The 15,848-nt window shown below is 41.4% G+C and overlaps 1 protein-coding gene across 3 annotated transcripts; it reads left to right on the top strand.

Moving 5' to 3' along the window:
* Positions 1 to 218: 218 nt before the first annotated feature.
* Positions 219 to 15,474, top strand: LOC122102447 (dendrocyte expressed seven transmembrane protein). 3 transcript variants are annotated; one of them, XM_042673169.1, is made up of 3 exons: positions 219 to 1,245; positions 14,118 to 14,260; positions 15,186 to 15,474. In XM_042673169.1, exons 1-3 carry the CDS (start codon positions 219 to 221, stop codon positions 15,258 to 15,260), a joined length of 1,245 nt encoding a protein of 414 aa, XP_042529103.1. In that variant the 3' UTR covers positions 15,261 to 15,474. The 3 variants fall into 3 exon arrangements, with proteins under 3 accessions (XP_042529103.1, XP_042529102.1, XP_042529101.1); XM_042673168.1 differs by having other exon boundaries at positions 219 to 1,247; positions 13,955 to 14,260; XM_042673167.1 differs by having other exon boundaries at positions 219 to 1,247; positions 13,952 to 14,260.
* Positions 15,475 to 15,848: the final 374 nt, after the last annotated feature.

Here is a 15,848-nt window from a genome sequence, read left to right as displayed (position 1 = left end):
AGCCAACTCAGCTTCAAGGAATGGAAAAGCACCTCCCACCTCATGATAGATTCTATTCTCTCCTCTCTTGATTGGAAAAACAATCTGTGAAATCCTCCTGGAAGGGGGAAAGACAGAGGGATAGGTAAAGATTTATGACCACGTTTTGCAGTTTACCACCTGGGCCTTAAGCAAATCCTAACCTTGGTTTCTTTTTCATTTCTAGGGAAAAAGGGAACATGGGCACCTGGACCTCAGCCACTGATGTCTTCCTAAATCTTTGGAGAATTTATGTGCTTCCGAGAAGCCCAGGATGGATGGGCCTTACCCAGCATCTGGTGGTCTGCTGCTTCATGGCTTTCATTTCAGTGAGCCTCCTCTCTGTGGCCTTCTACTGGCTTCTGCTATCCCCTATAGCATTCTCCACCTCCTGGGTGATCCTGTGTGCTCTGCTGAGCTCCTCCAAGCATGCGCGCTGTTTCATTCTTCTCCTTTTTCTCTCTTGTGGCCTCCGTGAAGGCAGGAATGCTTTGATGGCAGCTGGCACAGGGATAGTGATCTTTGGACATGTTGAAAATATTTTTCACAACTTTAAAGGTCTTTTGGAATGCATGACATGCAACCTAAGGGCAAAGAACTTTACTATTCATTTTCCACTTCTGAAAAAATACATTGAAGCCATTCAGTGGGTGTACGGACTTGCCACGCCGCTGAATCTCTTTGATGACCTTGTTTCTTGGAACCAAACCCTGGTGGTCTCTCTTTTCAGTCCAATTCAGGCTCTGGAGGCACAGCTAAACAGTACTAAAGGGGAAGTCCTGAGTGCCTTGTATCACATGATAACCATGACAGAGATGTGGTCCTCCCTGGGTCAGAAGCTACTCACCTTTGCTGGGCTTCTGCTAATCACACTCAGCACCGGCCTTTTCATGAAGCGCTATCTGGGACCTCGTGGTCGGAAGTATGAAAACATCTATATCACCAGACAATTTGTTAAGTTTGATGAAAAAGAGAGAGATCAGCAGAGGCCCAGAGTCCTCCCACTCAACCAGAAGGAGAGGAAGAAATACGTTGTTACTCCGTCTTTACGGCTGTCTCCTAAAGAAAGGAGAAATCTGGGTTTGTTTCTTCTCCCAATCCTTGCCCATCTCTACATCTGGGTGCTGTTTGCGGCCGTGGATTATCTGTTGTATCGGCTCATTTTCTCAGTGAGCAAACAGTTCCAAGGTTTGCCGGGGCTTCAGATTCACTTGAAACTACAAGGAGAGGTAGGGGCTCTCAGGCAATTCTCATGTTGTATTGAGGTTATTTGCTGGTGGTTCTTCTAAAAGATCTGGAGCCTCTTGAGGCAGTGTCTTATTCACCTTTGGGTCTCTGGTACTTAGCATATTGCCTGAAGCCCAACAGATGTGAATTGACTTGAAATCCTGATGTTAGCGTATAATTCTGTGTTGGTTTCCAATTACCGATGTAACCAATGATCACAAGTTGGGTAACTTAAAGGAGTAATTTATTCTGTTATAGTTCTGGGTCTAAGTCTGAAATATCAGTATCATTGGGTGGAAATCAAAGTGTTATTGGCAAGGGCCTGTTCTTTTTTCAATGCTAGGAGAGAATTTCCTTGGCCTCTTCTGGCTTCTGGTGAGGTCTGGCTTGTGGCTGCACCACTCCTATCTCTACTTTTATCTCCATATAACCACTACATGAGGAAAAATCTTTTTCTGTGTCCTTCAACCATGCATGTGGTCACATTAAGGCTCAGTAGAATTATTTCTCTCCTAGCCCCTCTCTCGATCTTTTATTTAATTCTAGCTATTGAAACCCCTTTCCCAAATAAACTAACTCAAGTGCAACAGATTAGGATCTTATATATTTTTTTTTTTTAAATTTTATTTTATTTTATTTGAGAACATACTGTACAGAGGGGTTACAATTACATGGGCAGGATAATGCATACATTTCTTACCAAGCATTGCAGCCTCCTCCTTTGTTTACCCTTCACCTCCCTTCCCGGCCTCCCCCCTCCCTCCCAACCAATCGTACCCCCCCTCCCCCCCCCCCCCCACCGACATTGTAAAGCTGGTTTTGACATGACATTTTGTACTTCTCATTGTTGCAACAGGTCCACCTGAATCCTTAAACGACTTGTTTGTCCCCATCTCCTCCACATGTTATACTGACATCAAATATAGTGAAAGCGGGGGTTACACTGTGGGGGAGGGACATACAAAGCAACAAGGAAATAATCTTATAAATGCGTTAGAAACACATGCATGAAAGAAACAAAAACATTAAAATACATATTTGAGGTTTTGTTTTCCTAACATCACATTATCTGACTTTTTCCGCTTGACTCATACCTATACTAGATATTGCAAATAAGGGAAACCATGGGACCTATGTTTCTTTGGGCCTGGCTTACTTCACTTAATATAATTTTTTCCAAGCCTTTCCATTTCCTAACAAATGGGGAAATGTCATTCTTTCTGATGGAGGCATAGAATTCCATTGTGTATATATACCACATTTTCTTGATCCATTCATCTACTGAGGGGCATCTGGGTTGGTTCCATGTCTTAGCTATGGTAAATAATGCTGCAATAAACATAGTTGTGCTGGTAGCTTTAGTGTGGCCTTGTTTGTGATCATTTGGGTAAATGCCCAAAAGTGGGATTGCTGGGTCGTTGGGGAGCTCTATGTGGAGTCTTTTGAGGAACCTCCATACTGCTTTCCAAAGTGGTTGAACAAGTTTACATTCCCACCAACAATGAAGTAAGGTTCCTTTCTGTCCACATCCCCTCCAGCATCTGTTGTTGTTAGAGTTCTTGATTTTTGCTGTTCTAACTGGAGTGAGGTGATATCTCAATGTTGTTTTGATTTGCATTTCTTTTATGGCTAGGGATGTTGAACATTTCTTCATGTGTCTATTGGCCATCCTTCTTTCTTCTTCAGAGAAGCTTCTCTTTAAGTCTTTCGCCCACTTACTTATTGGGCAGTTGTTTCTTTGAGGATTTGTTGTTGGGTGGTTTAATTTTTTGAGTTCCAAGTATATTTTAGATATGAGACCCTTGTCCGTTGTATGGCTAGTAAAGATCTTCTCCCAGTCCGTGGGCTTTCTATTGATCTTGCTAGCTATGTCATTTGCCCTGCAGAAGCTCTGCAACCTTATACAATCCCATTTGTCCAGCCTTTCTTTGATTTGTTGTGTTTCCGGGTCTCTATTCAGAAAATTTTGGCCTGAGCCAAGGAGACCCAGGGTTTCTCCTATTCCATCCTGTAATGTTTTCAGAGTGTCTGCTTTGAGTTCAAGGTCTTTGATCCATTTGGAGTTGATTCTGGTGCAGGGTGATATATAAGGATCTAGCTTTAGTTTTCTACATGTAGTTAACCAATTTTGCCAGCACCATTTACTGAAGAGGCTGTCTGTCTTCCATTCTATTGTTTTAGCTCCCTTATCGAAGATTAGATGGCTATAGGTCTGTAGGTTCATTTCTGGGTTTTCAATTCTATTCCATTGGTCCTGAGGTCTGTTCTTATGCCAATACCAAGCTGTTTTGATTACTATGGCTTTATAGTAGAGTTTGAAATTTGGTATTGATATTCCTCCAGCAGTGTTCTTTCCGTTGAGGAGCGTTTTTGCTATTCGGGGTCTTTTATTGTTCCATATGAATTTTTGGATTGCCTCTTCTATTTCCTTGAAGAATGAGGGTGGAATTTTGATAGGTATTGCGTTGAATTTGTAGATAGCCTTGGGAAGTATTGCCATTTTCACGATGTTAATCTTTCCAATCCAGGAGCATGGGAGGTTTTGCCATTTTTTAAGTTCTGTGTTGATTTCCTTTTTCAAGATTTTAAAGTTTTCATCATAGAGGTCCTTCACTTCTTTAGTTAATTCCTAGGTATTTTATTTTTTGTGGGGCTATTACAAATGGAGTTGCTTTCCTAATTTCAGCCACACTTTTCTCATTGTTGGCATACAGAAAAGCCATTGATTTTTGGGGGTTAATTTTATAACCTGCTACTTTGCCAAAGTTTTGAATCAGCTTGAGTAATTTGGGAGTGGAGTCTATGGGATTCTTTAAATACAAGATCATGTCATCTGCAAAGAGGGAGAGTTTTATTTCTTCTTTCCCTATTTGGATCCCCTTTATGTCTGCATCTTGTCTTATTGCTGTAGCTAGGCATTCTAATACTAGATTGAAGAGAAGTGGAGAGAGTGGGCATCCTTGTCTTGTTCCTGAGTTAAGAGGAAATGGCTTTAGTTTTTCACCATTGAGTATAATGCTGGCTGTAGGTTTGTCATATACAGCCTTTATTGTATTGAGGAATGTTCCATGGATTCCTAATTTTTCCAAAACCTTCATCATAAAGGGGTGTTGGATCTTGTCGAATGCTTTTTCTGCGTCTATTGAGATAACCATGTGGTTCTTATTCTTGCTCCTGTTGATGTGATGAATAATATTAATTGATTTGCGTATATTGAACCAGCTTTGCATCCCTGAAATGAATCCTGTTTGATCGTGGTGTATGATTTTTTGGATGAATTGTTGAAGTCGATTGGCCAAAATTTTGTTGAGAAGTTTTGCATCAATGTTCATCAAAGAAATGGGTCTATAGTTCTCTTTCTTTGATGAGTCCCTGCCTGGTTTTGGGATGAGGGTTATGATGGCTTCATAGAATGTGTTCGGTAGTGAGCTTTCTCTTTCAATTTCATTGAAGAGTTGGAGGAGAATTGGTGTGAGCTCTGCTTTGAAGGCCTTGTAAAATTCCGCTGTAAAACCATCTGGTCCTGGACTTTTCTTAGCTGGGAGGTCTCTTATTGCTGTTTCTATTTCAATGCTTGATATGGGCCTGTTAAGATAGTTTACCTCATCTTGGTTTAGTTTTGGCATGTCAATATTTGCTAGGAAGAGGTCCATTTCTGTCAAGTTCTCAAACTTATTAGCATAAAGTTTTGAGAAGTATTCCCTTATAATGTTCTGAATCTTGCTTGTTTCCGTGGTGATGTTTCCATTCTCATCTCTGAGTTTATTAATTTGGGTGTGTTCTCTTCTTTTTCTGATAAGATTTGCTAAGGGTCTGTCAATTTTGTTAAGTTTTTTGAAGAACCAACTCTTTGTTTTGTTGATTCTTTCTATAGTTTTTTTGGATTCTAATTCATTTAATTCTGATTTAATTTTGATTATTTCTTTCCGTCTACTGGATTGGGGTTTATCTTGCTGCTCTTTTTCAAGGAGGTTTAGGTGTGTCATTAAATTGTTAGTTTCAGATCTCTCCAATTTGTTGATGTAGGAGCTCAGAGCTATAAACTTGCCTCTGAGTACTGCCTTTGCTGTGTCCCAGAGGAGCTGGTATTTTGTGTGTTCATTTTTGTTGAATAGCATGAACATTTGAATTTCCTTTCTAATCTCTTCCATGACCCACTCATGATTCAGCAGTGTGTTGTTCAGCCTCCATGTGATACCGGACTTTCTTTGGTGGCTTTTGATGTTGAGTTCTAACTTTATTCCCTTGTGGTCAGAGAGAATGCAAGGTATAACTTCAATGTTTCTGAATTTAGACAAGTTTGCTTTGTGGCCTAAAATGTGGTCTATTTTAGAAAACGTTCCATGTGCTGCTGAGAAAAACGTGTATTCTGATGCTGCTGGGTGAAATGTTCGGTAAATGTCTGTTAAGTCTAGTTGATCTATGCAGCTGTTTAGATCTGCGGTTTCTCTGTTGAGTTTTTGCCGAGTTGATCTATCTAGTGGGGAGAGTGGTGTGTTAAAATCCCCAACGATTAATGTCTTTGGATCTATATGGGATTTGAGGGAAAGTAGTGTTTCTTTGATAAATTTGGGTGCTCCATTGTTTGGCGAATAGATATTTAGAATTGTAATATCCTCCTGAAGGAGAGATCCTTTAATTAGTATGTAGCGACCTTCTTTATCTCTTTTCATGAATTTTAATTTGAAGTCTATTTTATCTGATATTAGGATTGCAACTCCCGCCTGTTTATGCGGTCCGTTTGCTTGGTAGATTTTGTTCCAGCCTTTAACATTGAAAATGTGTTTGTTTTTATGGGCAAGATGTGACTCCTGCAGGCAGCAGATGGAAGGGTCTTGTTTTTTAATCCAACTAGACAGTCTATGTCGCTTGATTGGAGAGTTCAGTCCGTTAACATTAAGAGATAGGACTGAGAGGTATTTGGGAGTTCCTGCCATGTTATCTACCTTCTTGGGGGCTGCGAAAACTGGGTTCTTCCTATGGTTCTTGGATTCTCAGTTTGGGTGCAGTTTCTTGGCCTTTATTGCGGTCTTGTTGGTTTTCTATGTGTAGGACATCTTTAAGAATCTTTTGTAGGGCTGGTTTGGTGGAGATGTATTGTTTCAATTTTTCTTTGCTATGGAAGGTTTTTATTTGGCCTTCAGTTATGAAGGAGAGTTTAGCTGGGTACAGTATTCTTGGTTGATAGTTGTTTGTTTTTAGGGCATGGCATACATCATTCCAGGCTCTTCTTGCTTTGATTGTCTCTGCTGAGAAATCTGAGGTGATTCTAATTGGTTTCCCTTTATAAGTGATTACCCTTTTCTCCCTGACAGCTTTAAGGATCTTTTCCTTGTTCTGAGTTGATCCTGTGTGGATTATAATGTGACGGTGGGATGTCCTATTCTGGTCTGGTCTATTTGGGGTTCTAAAGGCTTCTTGTATCTGGACAGGCCTATCTTTTTGCATGTTTGGGAAGTTCTCTACTAGGATCCTGTTAAACAGATTTCCTAGACCATTAACTTCTGTTTCTAGGTGTTCCTCTACACCCATTATCCTTAGATTAGGCCTTCTGATGGTGTCTTCCAGGTGTTGGATAGATCTATCATATTTCTTGGACTTGTCTTGTATGGTTGTATGTTCTTTCTCTATAATATCTAGGCTGTCTTCAATCCCTGAGATTCGATCTTCTGCATGGTCTAACCTGCTGTCAAGACTCTCTACTTTGTTTTTTATCTCTTTTCCTTCTAGTTGGTCAGCTTTGATGGCTTCAAGTTCTTTGTTGAAGCTCTGTTTTAGGTCTTGTATGAATTTCTTTACTTCCTTAATTTGGTGTTCAGTGTTTGTCCTCAAATCGCTTAGTTGATTGGTTATGGTTTCTTTGGGCTCCCATTCCTTCTGTTGGGTTCCATTCAGCATTCCCTTTGTGGTCTCCCTGACTTCCTTCAGCTCTTTGTTAATGGATTCCATGAATGCCTTTAGTGATCTTTGTGTGTTCTCTACCTGGTCTCTCAATTCCTGTATTACTCTTTGATTTGCTTCCTCCCGTTCGTGGGATTCCTGCAGATCTCTTTGAGTGTTCTCAGCCTGCTCACGCTATTCCTCCCTTTCTCTTTGAGTATTCTCAAGTTGTTCACGCAAATCCTGTATCAGTTTTTGAGTAGCTTCCTCACGCTTATGATATTCCTGTATAAACTTCTGGGATGCCTCCTCTCTCTCCCTATCACGCTCATACAGAGTCCTTTGTACGTTGTCAAACTTTTCATTTATCATGTTTGCCAGCAGTGTTTGTAGAGCTGTTTGGGAACTCTCCTCTGGATTATTCATTATCTGTTCTAACCCCTGATTATCAGGATTGGGAATTGAGATACCCGAATTTGCCATTTTTCTTGTGTTTTTCCGGCTTACTCTGCCCATTTGAGATGAAGATAGCACCAGTTTTGTGCTAGAACACTATCTTAAGGCAACCATCAACCAAAGTTTGCATTTGTACAGTCAATAGTCTACAGATACAATCTAGTTCAACAGATCCATCTATTCGACATCAAACAACTATATGTTAAAGGACTTCGAACCGCAGAGAAGAATTTGGAAAGCCAGAAATTATTAGGGTTAGGAAGAGATGTGGGTAAAAAATAGGAATAGATTGGTGTGGGGAGGCACAGGGAGAGTTAACTATGTCCTAATCACAATGCAGGAAATAGGTTGGGTAGGATGTAAGTAGAGAGAGAGAGAAAAAGAAGAAAGGGAAAGGGGAATGAAAAGAGACCAGAAAAAAAATAGAAACGTAAAAATTAATGTTATTTTAGAGATTAAAAGACCATCTATTTATAGAGGAATATGAATATGTTGAGAGAAAGGGAGGGACATAGAGGAGATGAGAAAAACTTTAAAAAAATGCTTAAAATATTATATAGGTATAAAGTACTGCTATTAGTGAATTTAAGTCTCAGAGGTTTTGAATTGAGTAATAAGTTTGTGGATTAAGTGTGTACACAATGGGGGATAGGGTCTACTGGTTAACTACGGGTTTATCTGAGGATGTGCAGGACGAGAGTTAAGTCACATAAAGATGAACAAAGAGGAAAAGATGGAAAGGATAGGAAAGTGAGAAGAAAAGATCAGAAGTTCAGTAGAGCTAGAAAAAAAAACAAAAAGATAATTAAGAATGAAAGAAAAAGAGAAAGAAGACAAGAAAAGAAAAGAAAACACACATTCACGTATTCCTAAAATAAAAATTATAAGAGGAGAAGAAAAAAAAAAAAGTTAATGGAAAACAATTATTTTTTCAGAAGAGGCAAAAATTAAAGATTAATAAAAGTTTTAGAAAAGCAAAAAAAATTTTTTATATATATATAAGGTAACAAAAAATGAAAAAAAAAACAAAACAAGAAAAAGAAAAAAAGAAAAGAAGAAGAAGAAAAAAAAAGTTCTTTGATTTTTTTTTTTTTTTTTTTTTTTGGGAGGGGTGGGAAGAGTCCTGTATCTCCCTTTTGTCTGTAACCAGAGTCTGGTTGGAGTCTCTGGTCAGCTTGAGGTCCTGTGGCTTGATTGGTTTCTTAAGTCAGTTTGTTGGAACAGGCAGAAAAATGCTCTGCTTTACCCAAGATTTTGAGATCCCCCTCCCAGGTTAGTTTACTGGGAGGGTGATCTGCTTTGAGAATCACAAAAGAGGGGGATGCAGTGATGAGGCTAGGTTCTGGGTAGAGTTGAGGCCTTTCAACGAAAAGTAGCTTTTCCCTGGGGCTATTTTGTGAAAAAAAACTCACAGCACCCAGCCTGGAGCCATTCTCAGGGTTTCTGTTTTTCAATTGATTGTGGTGGCTGCTAGAGGGAGGGGCAGCCTCTGGCTCTGGCCACCCAGCGAGGAGAGCCACTCCAATGGCTGGTGCCTGAGCTGGGCGACCCCTCCCTGGATGGAACTGAGTCTGTGAGGTCACCTCGCCGCCAAGTTCCTGTGACCTGCCAAATGACTAGCTCTATTCCAAGGCCTGAGCTGGAGCTAGCCGCTCCTCCGAGCTTTGTCGGTATCCAAGATGGAGATCACCGGTGCTGGTGGGGGGAGGGGTGGCCTTCCCTCCTCTGCTCCCAGAGGAGTGAGGAAGTGGGGCTTCTACTCACGCGGAGTCATGGATCTCGGGTCGTCTCTGGTCTGCAAAGTGCAGGATGAAGTTGTCCGCTCCTTGTCGGTTCTTGCTGGTGTTGAGTAGAATCCGCTCGTCTGCTGCGTCTGGCTCCTTCGTCCCGGACTGCGTCTCAGGTATGCCTCCGCGGCGGTGGTCGCCGCTGCGACCCTGCCGCCGCAGCGGCAGCTGCTCAGATGTGTCTGCTTGGCTTCCCCTCTCTTGACTAACTCTCTGTCCTGTGATGGCACGCTTGGTGTGATTCTCTGGCTTGGGACTGTTCACTGGAACTCTGAAACTGTTTTCTATGCAAGAGCTTGTTCAGATTCCAGCTTCTCCTCCGCCATCTTCCCGGAACTCCTCCAGGATCTTATATTTTTAAGGGACTGTTTTTTAGTTTTCTGTAGTCAGCACTGAAATGTAGGACTGGATGTCTTGTTAAACATCAACTTTATTCTCAAGTAGAATCTGGCATGAGTCTGGGATTTGGGGCTTGATTTCCTCTCACTCTCAGACTTTTGTGGTCTTGGAGCAGCTTGGCTGGATGAGAACACTCTTTCTGTCCTTATTATGGTTGATGAGTATTAGAAGTAACACTACTGTGCAATGAGGATTGAGAACCTCTGTTCTTTATTTTTTTTTGGTCGTGGGCCTGGGCACTGTCCCTCAGCAGTTCAGCTCAAGGCTAGCGCTCTACCACTTGAACCACAGCACCACTTCTGGCTTTTTCTGCTTATGTGGTGCTGAGGAATCAAACCCAGGGCCTCATGCATGTAAGGCAAGCGCTCTACCACTGAGCCACCTTCCCAGCCCCGAGAACCTCTGTTCTAATACATGACCCAAAGAACAAAGACAAATCATCAGATGCGTCTATGGAAAACCTTCAGTAGCCAGACAGTGTCTTTCTCTGAGTGGGTACTCCCTGTGTCTTAAGGAATCTAGCTTGCTTGATGCTTCTGCCATGTACCAGCAGAGTTGACTTGAGGATTTTACTCATCTCATCTTTTAGCTTTCCTTTTCCATTTTTTCCTGTGGAAATTTGTGATTATGTTGACATTTCAGAGGCTCTGGATACTGTCAGACACTTGCCTTTCTTTTTTCTTCTTTTCTTTTTATTTTATGTGTGTGCCAGTTCTGGGTCTTAAACTCAGGGTTGAGGTACTGTTCTTGAACTTATACTCATAGCTAGTGCTCTACCACTTGAGCAACACCTCTACTTCTGTCTTTTTGGTGGTTAATCGGAAAAAAGAGTCTCATAGACTTTCCTGTTAGAGCTGGCTTTGAACCTTGATCCTCAGATCTCAGTCTCCTGAGTAGCTAGAATTACAGCCTGCCACCTAGTCGCCTTTCTTGTTTTTTAAAACTCCAATAATGATGAAGTTGAACCAAACAAAATGTATATGTGTTCATGTGTGACAAAAAATCAGGGCAAAGTACACTGTCTGGGCTGGTGAAAACAGGAACAGCTATACCTGGGTGTGTAATTTGCTCTGATCTTTATCCGGCTGCTGCCAAAATCACAGAGAGAAAACAGTAGCCATGTTGTCAGTAAGCACTCCTTTGAAAACCAGCCTCCATTTCTCTTTCTCTCTCAGGCCCTCAAATTCTCCTGCTCCCTTCATGTTTTTCCTCCCACTTGCTTCTGGCTCAGCAGATCCAGTCCCCCAGCTCCTGCCTCCCTAATCCTGGGCTGCTTCTCAGCGTTGATTACTTTGAGCTCTCTGCTGTCCCAGAAGAATTCAGTCAATTACAGGCATCCTGTTGCTCTAGTTATTTGGAGCAGGGTGGATAATGGAAGCAGTGTTTCAAATGAAGCTGGACAAGAATCCCAGGCATGCCTGATCTTAGGGGTGGCAGGGGACCCTTCCCCTTATTCTCCTCCTATCTTCTCTTTTCCTGTCTCCATGCCAACTCTCCCTGGTCCTCTTCAAATCCCTTCTCTGTCATTTATTTGTCTTGAATCCAATACTTATTATTCATGTATGCTTTTTTTTTTCTTTTCTGAATACCCTCTGGGGGGAGAAAAGCCGGTTCTGCTTTCTTCTGAAAGCTGAAAGCTTTCCTGTGACAACTTCCGGCACACTCTCTCTGGGCACTGCAAGGTACTGGGGATGTAATGATGTCCAGACTGCAATAACCCCATTGTGGGGAGCTTATCTGCGGGGAAGGCCATCCTGTGTGCACATAATGACCATAGGGTGGTGGGGAGTCATTAGGTTTGAGTCTGAGACTTGTGGGATTGCCTCCTAAACTCTATTGTGGTGCCTGGGTGACTGCCACCAGCAGCCAGTGTCCTTCCACGTGACTTGCAGTGCTCTGCCTCAGCCCAGGGTGCCCTTGGGAGGCTTCTGGCTTTCTTTGTTGCCACAGATTTGCACAGGAGAAGTCAAGCAGGTAGAGAAACATTGGCTCAAGGTTTGGCCAATATTTCTCTCCCGCTTGCATACAGTTTTAGATCAATGTTTTAAATAAAAACGATGGGAAACGATCCAAGTGGAGCTGGCTATATTGGTGGGCACAGTTAAGTAAAAATAGCCCTAGTTTCTACTTACTGAGAGCCTCCCAAGGTGTCCAGTACTTAACTGCATTACCTTTCCAGGGACTATCTGACACCAGATCCTACCCTCCCTCTGTTACTCAATATTATCTCAGTAAATCGTTTACTTAACAGAAGTGAATGCATTTTAAATCTCTAGGGGTACAATGTGGTATATTGCTTGGCATTATGAGAGAGTGAATTTGTCTTCCACATTACCATCACCCAGTCCCATACTGAAAATGTTGACTCAATCTTTCTGAAGCTCTGACTCCCAACTGCAAATTCCCCAGTTAGATTTCGAGACCAAATAAACTTCTTCCCAGACTGAACACCCGCCGCTTTCTTATTGCAGAATTGCTCATCACTGACTCAATCGATGTGTTTGTTTCTCCAATAGTATTAAAAAAGAGTGCATGCTTTTGCTCTGGGGACTGAAATCTTCATTTAATTGTAGATGGATTGTCTTTTTTAATAAGAGAAGAAAAGACATAACACAACTGTTTCTCACTGCTCTGGCACAGATGTGATTTGATGCTTGGTAGTAGGTCTGGGTCCTGGATGCAGTTTTGTTGTTTGTTTGTTTGTTTTGGAGAAGTCCTTTACTTCTGCCTAGCCCCTGGGCCCTGTGGCACTAGGGTGATAATAACTTACTAAGTACTCCAGTCTGTAAGGTTAATGCTCCATCCCCAAGGTGTTTAATTTACACTGGGAGTAGTTTATTCATGGGCAGGATCTGGTCCATTAATTCCTGCTTTACCAAATTAGAAAACAAATCCACTGAGAGATTAAATGACTTTCCCAGGTCAGGGGAAAGAAAGAGCTGAATCAGCAAACACTACTCTTATGGGTGGTAGGACTGGGTGGCTCAATGTCATCTTCTGCCCTCTGTGGAGGGTAATTAGATTTTTTTTTCTCTTGTCTTCAAATGGAAAGGGTTGTACCCTTCTGAACATCCAAGAGAAATGGGAAAATGTTCTTTTCTTTATTCTTCAGTCCTAGAAACTGAACTCGGTCTGTGTTTGTTAGGTAACTGGATGACTTCTTGAAACATACACTCAAATCTTTTGCTCTTAGTTTGTCTTTTCAGTGAGGGTCTTGTACTTTGGCCTTGGCCAGCCTTAACTCCAATCCTCCTGCTCTGCCTCCCACGTAGCTTGGGCCTCCCCCCTTCCCATGCTCGATTGTAAAAACCACCTTACACAGGATTTTAGTCTTGGCAAAGTGGATATGAGGGTTAGCATATCAAATCTAAAGAGCCATATGGTACACTAGATAGGAAGAGTATCTTCCAAAGGTCTAGATGGTTGGTTTAAAACATGGCTTAGTGCCTCAACACTTTTGTGACCTTGTGGTCTGCTGAGGGGAAGTTTGCCCTAACTTGAGAGATATGTATCTTAAGGGGCTAGATGACTAGCTAAGTCTCTGTCCCAGTTGGGCTGACTCTTGTCATTAGCTCCCTGCACCCTAAATATAGAAACAAATATCCCATGAAAATGGGTTCTGCAGCCACAATTGTTAGGCTAATCAGATTTCTCTGCCTTCTCAGAGTTTTCAACAAACATATATTGAGAGCTTGTTTGGAGGTTCTAGCAGGGGAGCGCAGCTACTCGTATACTGGTCCTCCTCTATTGAGGATGGTTGTCCTCTTCGACTGAGCGCACAGCTTGGGGAGGGACACTCATGGAGCGGTGTGGGAGGAAGGGGACACCCGCCTAGCCATCCAGATCAGCCGAATCAACCCTGGAGATCAATGGGGTGACAGATGTTCCAGCCAGATCGCCCTCACATCCTCAACAAACATATCTGATACACTTCTGTCAATGGATCCTATGTCTCCACAAACCCGTTGTGGAGAACATTGGCATGGGATGAGACTCATCCTTTTACTTTTGCCACAATCATGAAGCACCTCCTCCCCCCCCCCAAAAAAAAAAGCAAAAAATTTCTTTAGTCAAGGTTTCCTGCATATCTGAAGGTAAATGCCAGGTTGTGTAAAATAACTATTGAGAAAGACAGAAACTGCATGGAAAATGACATAGATATTCATTTTACTCTCTCATTTTAGAAGCAAGGAACTCAAGACCCCCTCCATGGTTCTTCTTTCAATATATCTGTGTTTGAACCAAGTTGCATCCCTAAACCAAGGCTCCTTCTGTCTAAGACTTGGCTTCCTCTGAGCATCATTCTTGTGACATTGGTACTGCTGGGACTGTTGTCCTCCATCCTGATGCAACTTAAAGTCTTGGTTTCGGCCTCTTTCTACCCCAGTGTGGAGAGGGAACGCATCCAATACTTACATGCTAAGTTACTGAAGAGAAGATCAAAGCAGCCACTAGAAGGAGTCAAAAGGAAACTGACTCTCCATTTTAAAAAGGTAAGGTCAAGATGAGGGCTATCACCTCTGATTAAGCTAACCTTGGGTTTGAAAGGCAAAGGGAAAGAGGGCTTCACAGGACTCTTCAACTTTACATCAGGACTTATAGCTCAGCGGTCCATAGGACATTGGGAAGAAATTACAAATGTTGATGGCTAGGGTTCTTAGTAAACTGTGATTTGGATACTGGTCCATAGGACTCTACAAACTATTCTTCAAAGTGTTGGTTTCAAGTAAGTATATTCTTTTAAACTGCTGAGAGTTATTGAGAAGATGCTCTCATTTTACTATTAAAGGACAATGCCCAGTAACTTTTTCATGTCAAGCCTAAAGAAAACATATGGAAGAAAATATCTACAACATAACAAATTTCAAGGGATTTACTCATTCTCCAGTGGTATATGTGTACATACATATATACATATATATGTTCATTTGTGTGTATACAAAAATATTTATGTCTGCCTATATATAAAATACAAAAACTTGATTTCTTACATACATACATGAAATATTTTATTTTACATTTCATTTAATGAAAGATAAGTAGGAATTTGCAACCCATTCAATGAATAATTCAAAGCACACACAAATACAGGTCATAAGGGTTATCAAAATAAATCTATTTAATAAATAGCAAGTTGGCTCCTTCCTCAAGCATGGATGGGAGAATCAGTCACACTGTACAGGGTGAAATTTATTTGCATATCAGGAACAAAAATCATTTGCATCATTCCTATCAGCTTTTGACAACTTACAGAACTGGAAACTATTTCATAGCCAACAAGAGTTGGAGAAGAACCTCAAGGATATGCATTTTTGTTCTTTTCAAAGTCTTTGCAGTTTTCCCTTATACTAGCAACTCCACGGTGAAATGTTTATGTAAGATTCATTTGAACTAATTTGTTCATTCTCTCCTTTTCAGGTTCATTTCTGGTTTCCAGTCCTGACAATACTTAGAAGGAAACACAGGAACAATGCCGCTGAAGATAATCTATGAGAGACACTGAGTAGTCCCCTGCATCAGCACTTCTATTCAGGTTGCTAATAGGCAAAGTCACAAGGCCTGAAGAAGGGTTTGAGTTTTCAGAACCACTTTACCTCCCTGGTTATGCTGCCAAACTACTGCCCATCAAACAACCAAAGAGCTACTGGGTAAATGGTTTTGTAGTTGTCTCCCCACAAAATACATGATCTGGACTGTGACAGTGTAAGAAGACTGTACCCAGACCTCTTAGTGATGACTTTCAGCCTAGGTTACTATTTGAAGTATAAATAGATAACAATTAAAAAATCTACTGCAGTCTCATCAGAAAATATCAAGGACAAAATATATGAGAAAGCTGGCAACACATCTTTAAACTCCCCTGCCCCTTCTCTGCCCTCTTAAATATATTTCTTAGCTATTCTCAGTCTTACAATTGCTTTTCTTCCCATTGGCCTTCAACTCCATTGGCCTGCATCTCTTTGATTGTCTCTTCTAGTAACTTCATTTCTTAGCTATTCTCAGTCCTACAATTGCTTTTCTTCCCATTGGCCTTCAACTCCATTGACCTGCATCTCTTTGATTGTCTCTTCTAGTAACTTC

The sequence above is a fragment of the Dipodomys spectabilis genome, unplaced genomic scaffold (genome assembly GCF_019054845.1).
Source record: "Dipodomys spectabilis isolate Male_0828 unplaced genomic scaffold, ASM1905484v1 ptg000783l, whole genome shotgun sequence".
Lineage (NCBI taxonomy): Eukaryota > Metazoa > Chordata > Mammalia > Rodentia > Heteromyidae > Dipodomys > Dipodomys spectabilis.
This window is presented reverse-complemented; position numbering and strand designations above follow the sequence as displayed.

Coding starts and splice junctions, on each gene's coding strand:
- LOC122102447 (XM_042673167.1), top strand. CDS start 219: ATGGGCACCTGGACCTCAGCCACTGATGTCTTCCTAAATCTTTGGAGA. Junction 1,248..13,951: donor ACTTGAAACTACAAGGAGAG/GTAGGGGCTCTC, acceptor CTCTCATTTTAG/AAGCAAGGAACTCAAGACCC. Junction 14,261..15,185: donor TGACTCTCCATTTTAAAAAG/GTAAGGTCAAGA, acceptor TCTCCTTTTCAG/GTTCATTTCTGGTTTCCAGT.